This window comes from Gossypium raimondii, chromosome 7 (assembly GCF_025698545.1).
Source record: "Gossypium raimondii isolate GPD5lz chromosome 7, ASM2569854v1, whole genome shotgun sequence".
Classification (NCBI taxonomy): Eukaryota; Viridiplantae; Streptophyta; class Magnoliopsida; order Malvales; family Malvaceae; genus Gossypium; species Gossypium raimondii.
The window spans coordinates 51570490-51578261 of NC_068571.1; the positions used below are offsets into that span (position 1 = coordinate 51570490).

At 31.5% G+C, this 7772-nt stretch overlaps 1 protein-coding gene and 1 long non-coding RNA gene across 2 annotated transcripts; both read right to left on the bottom strand.

Annotated features, from left to right (window-relative positions):
- Positions 1 to 4219: 4219 nt before the first annotated feature.
- On the bottom strand, positions 4220 to 5618 carry LOC105801103 (transcription factor MYB123). The gene is made up of 3 exons (XM_012632443.2): positions 5281 to 5618; positions 5066 to 5195; positions 4220 to 4947 (listed from the first exon to the last, which is right to left on the bottom strand). Exons 1-3 carry the CDS (start codon positions 5456 to 5458, stop codon positions 4374 to 4376), a joined length of 882 nt encoding a protein of 293 aa, XP_012487897.1. The 5' UTR covers positions 5459 to 5618; the 3' UTR covers positions 4220 to 4373.
- Positions 5619 to 6717: 1099 nt separating this feature from the next.
- On the bottom strand, positions 6718 to 7560 carry LOC105801222 (uncharacterized). Its single transcript, XR_001135909.2, has 2 exons — positions 7366 to 7560; positions 6718 to 7056 (listed from the first exon to the last, which is right to left on the bottom strand). It is a non-coding gene; the product is annotated as an uncharacterized LOC105801222 (long non-coding RNA).
- Between the last annotated feature and the right edge of the window lie 212 nt (positions 7561 to 7772).

Consider the following 7772-nt stretch of genomic DNA (forward strand, 5'->3'; position numbering starts at 1 on the left):
TCCGTTGCCATTGAGAAAAAGACTCCACAAGAGGTATGGTCTGGTAATCTTGTTGACTATTCTGATTTAAAGATCTTTGGGTGTCCTGCTTATGTTCATGTTGATAATGAAAAATTGGAACTAAGATCCATTAAATGTATTTTTCTTGGTTATAAAGTTGGTGTAAAAGTGTATAAGTTATGGTGTCCTGAAAATAGAAAAGTTGTGATTAGCAGAGATGTTTTTAATGAAACTGCTATGCTACCTAACTTATCTCTTAAATACTCTTCTAGTAAAGAAAATCAAAAGCAGGTGGAGCATCAGATTAATCCAGAATCTACAACAGAGTCGACTCCTCAAGCCAGTACAAAAATTCAAAATAGAGTTGCTTCTTCCCCACAGTACTTTATATCCAAAAATAGAACTAGAAGAGAAATTAAACCTCCAAAGAAGTATCTCGAGGTTGATCTAGTTACTTATGCTTAAAATGTGACTAAAGATATAGATGCAAACTAAGAGTTATTTAGTTATTCTCAGGTGGTTAGCTGTGAAGACTAAAAAAGTAGATGTTTGCTATGCAAGAAGAGATGGAATCACTCCATAAAAACAAAACACTGGATCTTGTGAAACTTCTTAAAGGTAAAAAGGTTGTTCGTTGTAAATGGGTGTTTAAAAAGAAAGCAGGGACTCCAGGAGTTGAAGAACCCAAATATAAAGCAAGGCTTGTTGATGCGGTCATTGAAAGCACTAAAAATATCCTATCCCTAATAAATAATGAAAAAGAATAGTAAAAGGGAAGTAGGGTCAAATCCTCAGGGACTGGATTTGCACAATATCTTGTTCCGTGGAATCCCGGGTAGAGTCTTGCCCAAGACAACCTACGTTCCTGAAAAAAATAAAAACAATAACAGAATTAAAGGGTTGGATCTGGAAACGAAAAATAAAATAAAAACAGAATTAAGAATATCGAATCGAAAATTAAAAAAAGTAAAAATAGAGTTGAGAGAAAGGAAATTCTTATGGGAGATTCCAGTCTCCAGTTGTCTCGTTCTGCCTTGGGTTCAATCCTCAGCTTTTAGATGATTATTCCCAAACCGAATAAGCCAATTATAGTGGAAGAGGAGGCCTACGACTACCAGCTCCAATGATTTAGACTTACGATGTGGTGGAACCTGACTCTAGCCAACAATCGCTTCTGTGGGATCGTCTTATGCTCGATCAACGCTTCTCAATGGCGAATCCCAAGCCATTTTGTCTCTTGGGCTCGCCAACCTCTGACGTAGTAAGCTAACGAACCGACTGTACAACCTTTCCAAAACATACAAAGCGGCCGCCTTTGCATACGTTGAAAAGCTTACTTCTTTAGGGACATGGACGGCAGCGTCAGCCCCGTAGTGTGAAGAAACAATGAATACTCAGCGAGGAAGCTAAGTACGGATTCTAAGCCTCATGAACCCTTTTGGGGATTTTTGACAACCTTCGGCTAGATGGGTTTCGTGGCTTATGGTTGTGGTAGAAAAGAAAATAAATAAAATAAAAATAAAGATTTTATTGAAAAGAAATACGAGAAGAACAAAAGCCTAGATTTTTGTGGAGAGAGTGTTTACAGGAAAAAAATGGGATCCCCTTTTTAGTCACTTCACCCATTATTTATAGTGCTAGGGAAGATAGTCTAATCCTACTTAAATTCCTAAAAGATAAATACATTTAATTGAAGATAAATAAAGATAAAATAAAATCCTAAAAATAATCCTTAATAATTATCTCAATATTAATTATCCTAATATAATTAAAATAGAATTTAATAGAATAAAATCTCTTCTTTTTGCATTTCAGCCCTTGTGTCCTCCATGCTTGTACTGTTGGCACCAACTTTTCCTTGTGTCGCACATTAGCCCATTTTATCTCTAAATTCTCGCTTTTGGCCTTTAATTTTGCTTTTGCTTTTGCTTTTGCCTCAAATTTAGTCCCTATGAGATAAAATATCATAAATAGCTCAAATTAGCAGGATCATACTCAGAATAAATACATAATTAATACATAAAATACGTTATTCCAGAGTGTTATCACTTGTTGCAAAGGGTTACAATCAAATTCCAGGAATGGACTTCACTGATGTGTTCTCCCCAGTTGTGAAGTATAGTTATATTCGAGCTTTGCTTGGTATTATGGTCATGCATGATTTGGAGCTTGAGCAGTTACATGTAAAAACTGCATTTTTGCATGTAGAACTTGAGGAGAATATTTACATGCAACAAACAGAGGGTTTTACAGTCTCAGAAAAAGAGGACTATGTTTGTTTACTGAAAAAATCTCTTTACGATTTGAAATAGTCACCAGGATTGTGGTACAAGAAGTTTGATTCATTTATAACTTCTCATGATTTCAAAAGAAGTAGCTTTGACAGTTGTGTTTACTTTAAGAAAAATAGTGACGGTTCTTTTGTGTATATACTCCTTTATGTTGGTGATATGTTGATAGCAACGAAAGATAAATGAGAGATAAGAAAGGTTAAAGCCCAACTAAGTGAAGAATTTGAGATGAAAGATTTGATGTTGATTGTGCTAGAGACCTTGATAGAAGAAGATCTTTCACAGGTTATGTATTTACAATTGGAGGTTGTGCAATCAATTGGAAAGTCACTTTGCAAACCACAGTTGCTTTGTTTACCACTGAAGCTGAGTACATTGCGATTACTGAAGCTTGTAAAGAAGCTATTTAGTTGAAGGGACTTTTTATGAACTCAATGAATACCTTCAAATCAGTACAGTATTTTGTGACAGTTAGAGTGCCATCTTTCTTACAAAAGATCAAATGTATCATGAGAGAACAAAACACATTGATGTTCAGTATCATTTTTTTCGTGAGATTATTGGTCGTGGTGATATTGTTGTGAGCAAAATTAGTACTCATGAAAATCCTACAGATATGATGACTAAGTCGCTTCTTATAACCAAGTTTGAGCATTGCTTAGACTTGGTTGGTGTTCATTGTTGAAGTTAAACCCTTAAGGGGTTTTATGGAAGAAGTGGAGAACTTGTTCGTTGAGAGTTCGCAATGAAAAACTTGTTCATTGAGAATTTGTGTCAAGGTGGAGATTGTTAGAATTAAGTGACCCGAATCCTTATTTAAATAAAATACAGTGGTAAAATAAAATAAAAGTAAAATCCATATAGAACTACACTTCTTTTTAAAGTAAAATCCATATAGAACTACACTTCTTTTTATTTTATTTTAGAATAAGGTATTTTAAACCTTATTAAACTTCATCTATGTGATATTGATTAGAATAAGATGTTTCAATCTTACTACACTCCTATTAGAATATGGTTTTACAAGCCTATAAATAGACGTCTACTCATCTTGTAGTGATTCGAATTCGACATAGTGAATTTTCTTATTCTCTACCCGTGATTCTTTTCCCGAAAGGGTTTCCACGTAAAGACCTGTGTGTTCTTTATTTTTATTTCTCTTTTTTTTACGATATATTGTCATTACCGACATTTTATTATTTTACACATACTATTATCTATCCATCAACTTAAATAAATGTGGGCTTAGATTTGAGATGGAAATGGATTTAAACACACGTGTCTTTCGCTTGAGTTAAAAACAAAAACTTTTAAAGATCAAAAGGATGAACAATATTAAAAGCATCAAGGTCAGCATTAATCATATTTACACCTAATGATGGGTTGGATCACTTGTTTTAAGTCTAAAGGTTTATTCGAAAAGTTTGAGAGTTTAGGTAAAAATTTAGGCTCGAAAAATAAATTTAGACAAAAAATAAAATTAATTTTCTAAATGGGTCGGGGCTGGGGTCAAACTTTTCAGCTCGGGTCGAATTTAACAAATTTTCCCTATTGTTGTTTGTTGTTGTTTTGTTGTTGGTATGTTGTTGTTTTGCTACTATTTTACTATTATATTGCTACTATTTTTTTGTTATTTTTTGGATATTATATAACTATTTTTTATTGTTAATTTTGCTACTCTTTTAGAGGTATTTGCTTGCTAAGTTGTAACTATATTAGTGTTATCTAAGTATAAAAACTTTTTTTAATATATTTTTAATTTGTTGTGGAATATTTATTTTGATGTTTTTAGTGCATCTGATGTAGTATATTTTTTAAATTTATTTTTATATAAATAATCTAAAATAATAATAAGAACGGATCAAATTGAGTCAAATTTAAATTTAATATTTCTTATCTAAAGTAGGCTTCGACAAAATGGTAGGGAATGATAAAGTCTAGCGACACTACTCGCTGATGAGTTTATTATTCAATAATAGCTCGTAACAAGCAAAGTAGCATACTTAATTTAAGATGCAGCCAATGAATAATAAATTCGCCATAGTTTTGGAAACTAATACTGCAGAATTTCTTATTTCACCATCATGGCCAGTCGTTACTGTCAATCAAAAAGGCCAAAGAGTCCCAACCTGTGGCGGCATTGTCATTAAGATAAGGGTACGTGGTCCAATCCTCAAACATTGCCTCATCAAAGGGTAACAGCTGCATACGGTTCTCCTCGAAATTTCCATCGCTTGCTTTCCGCAGTTCATTGATTTCAAAGCTCAACAAATCCGAGCCGCCATCACTGTTCAACGAATCAAGCACTTGAGTTCCATTATGAGCTTCAACTGTTGCAATATCACCACCCATTTCTTGACTATTATTTGTTGAGTAAAGTTTACCATCTCGAAGCTTATCAATATCTTGACTTGTAGGTGGCTGTGTTGGGACCATGACCTTGCTGCTACCCCCAATGGCTTTAGTCTGAATCGCTGATCTTTTCGATGATTCCTTGAGTTTAGACTCGATTGGTATCGTTTTATGTGTAAAATTACTTGAACGAGGATATTTAATGGATGCTTGAGCTTTGGTTCTCTTGCTCAAAGTAGAATTCCAATAGTTCTTGATTTCATTGTCTGTTCGCCCTGGTAGCCTTCCGGCTATTAAAGACCATCTACCAACATCAAATAACGAGTGGTAAAAAGCTTTACACCCATTAAACAAGATCTTGGGTTTATTAAAAGTCGGAGTCGGGATGAAAAAATAATAAAGGAGAGAGAGAGATTAGAAACCTGTTTCCAAGAAGATTATGGAGTCTGATAATGAGTTCTTCTTCATCATGGGAGATGTTGCCTCTTTTGATGTCTGGTCTAAGATAATTCACCCATCTAAGTCTGCAACTTCTGCAACATCTTTTCAAACCTGCATTTTCGGGGATAAACCATCAAAAGGCATGAAGTGAAAAGCTTAATTACAATAATTTCACTTTGGGGTCTTATATAGATACCAGCTCTCTTGGGGAGGTTTCTCCATTTGCCTTCCCCATGAACATTAATATATGATGCAAGTATTTTATCTTCCCAATCAGTCCAAGCTCCTTTTTTTAGGCCTTCTTTGGAGCAACATGAACTCTTCCCCATACTTCTAATTTCTCCCACTCTCTCCCTTTGTTTATACAAATCCATAAAAATGGAAGAGGACTATTCCCCGTTTTATATCCCCACCAAGATAAAAGAACGAGAAACTAACACCTCAAGTTGCAGTCAAACTAACACCTAATAATTGTGTGGTTCGCCATATCATCGCTGTGAACCTCATTAGGCAAGTTTATTTGTTCTTGTTATCCTGGTATTAGATATGATGTTCAGAAATATCATTTTTAAGACAAAAAAAAAACATAAAAGATTTAAGGGGTGTAAAATGTCCTCAATTAAAATAAAATAAAAAAAAGCAATTAAAGTCTTTCTTTTTTTAACACTGTAATTCAACTTTCAAAATGTATAAAAAGGCCCTCAATTTAAAAAAAAAACAATTAATACCCTTTATTTTTTTACTGAATTGGGAACTTGAACGTTTAAAATACATAAAAGACTCAAAAGTTTTCAAAATGCAATTAAGCCCTGCTCTTATTAAAAATTAGAAGAAAATTATAATAAATAATAAATTTTAACAAAATTATTAAATTTCAATAAAATTAAAATTTATTAAAAATTAGAAATTTTTTATAAAAATTGTAAAATTTTGTAAAACTATAAAAAATTAACAACTCCTAAATTTTTTCAATTAAAGTCATCATGTGTCGCAACACAACAGTAACATGTGTATGTAAAAATGATAAAAAATAAAAATCAATACAAGTTATAGAAAAATTATAAAATGTTCCTTTTGGTATGATAAGTTTTATAATCTTTTACTTAAATTTATATTTCTTTACATTTTGTATAATTTTCTTACGGCTTTCTAAAATTTCATAATTTTTTATATTTCTATATATTTTATAATTTTTACAATTTTATAAAATTTTACATTTTTATATTTTTACAATTTTTTAATTTTAATAAAATTTTAATATTTGAATTTTTATTAAAATTTAATAATATTTATAAATTTTATTTATTTTAAATTTTAATAATTTTTCTAATTTTTAATAAAAGGGCTTAATTGCTTTTTTTGAAAAAAAATTGAGGGTCTTTTTGATGCATTTTGAAAACTCAAGTACCCAATTGAGTGCAAAAAAAAAAGTAGGGCTTAATTGCTTTTTTGAAAAAGTTTAAAGGCTTTTTTATGCATTTTGAAAGTTCAAGTACTCAAATGAGTACAAAAAAACAAAACAAAGACTTCATTACTTTTTTTTAAAAAGTTTAAGGGCTTTTTACGCCCCTAAGCCAACATAAAATTAGGTTGGATAGCTATTGATTGTTAGTATCTAGCAACGAGAGAAAAATGAGAAAGCAATATGATATGTTAATTAAAGAATTTATGGTAATGCACTTCATCGACTGTAATGGGCCAATTTCGTCCAGACCCAAACAGAAACCCAAATACAAAAAAAATAAATAATAAATAAAACCAAAATAAAAATAAAAAATAATAAACAACCGTCCAAGTCCAAATTACAAGGGTAGCTCAATTACAAAAAAAGTAGGCCCAAATAATAATAAAAACCTAGCAGCCCAATAGGCCCAAAACCTAAACAGAAAAAAAACCCCTAGCCGCACCCTAGCCTAATGTTGCCACTGCTCCTAGCCTTTGCTACCATCAACCACTCCTCTGCCACCGTCGCCTGCAAGAAGAAGAAGCAACACACGCAAGTAGTAGTACAAAATAGTAGGAAGAATAAAAAATAATATGTAATCAACTATAAAAGCCTAAGAAAAAACAGATGTAAGGGGGCCTTTTTTTTTCGAAAAGAAAGAAAAAAATAATACAAAAAAGAAAAAAAAAAGCAATCGAAAAACAGATAAAAGAAAGAAGCAATCAAAAAAATAAAATCAAATACTTATATTTAAGGTGATTTTATTACTTGTTTTATTTTTTATATATATTTTATAAAAATACAAAAAAAATAGAGAAATGTTTCAAAAAAACTTACCGAACATTTGTACTCCGCCACTGTGGATGGAGAATTTGGTGGTTTTTAGGGCTTTTGAAACCCAAAAGAAAAAACCGAAAGTTTTTGGAGTTTCTTTCGGGTTTTGAAGGATTTTTGGGTAATATTCACCCAGATTCAGACTTTGAAAGTCAAAGCGCTCAAAACGGGGTTCTTTTGGTGTTTTCCAGCCTTTTCTTTTTTAATTTATCCATTTAAGTTTTTTTTATTTCAGTCCTTCGACCATTTACTGTCTTTTTTATATATTTTTATTTTTATTTTAGTATTTTATTTACTTATTTTATTTAAATTTATTCTTTTAATTTCATTCTAAATTCTAATTTATTCCTCGGTTTATTTAATTTAAATCTTTTATAATTTTTATTTTCGTTATTTACTTATTTATCTAT

Coding starts and splice junctions, on each gene's coding strand:
- LOC105801103 (XM_012632443.2), bottom strand. CDS start 5,458: ATGGATTTGTATAAACAAAGGGAGAGAGTGGGAGAAATTAGAAGTATG. Junction 5,196..5,280: donor AAACCTCCCCAAGAGAGCTG/GTATCTATATAA, acceptor CCGAAAATGCAG/GTTTGAAAAGATGTTGCAGA. Junction 4,948..5,065: donor CATAATCTTCTTGGAAACAG/GTTTCTAATCTC, acceptor TGATGTTGGTAG/ATGGTCTTTAATAGCCGGAA.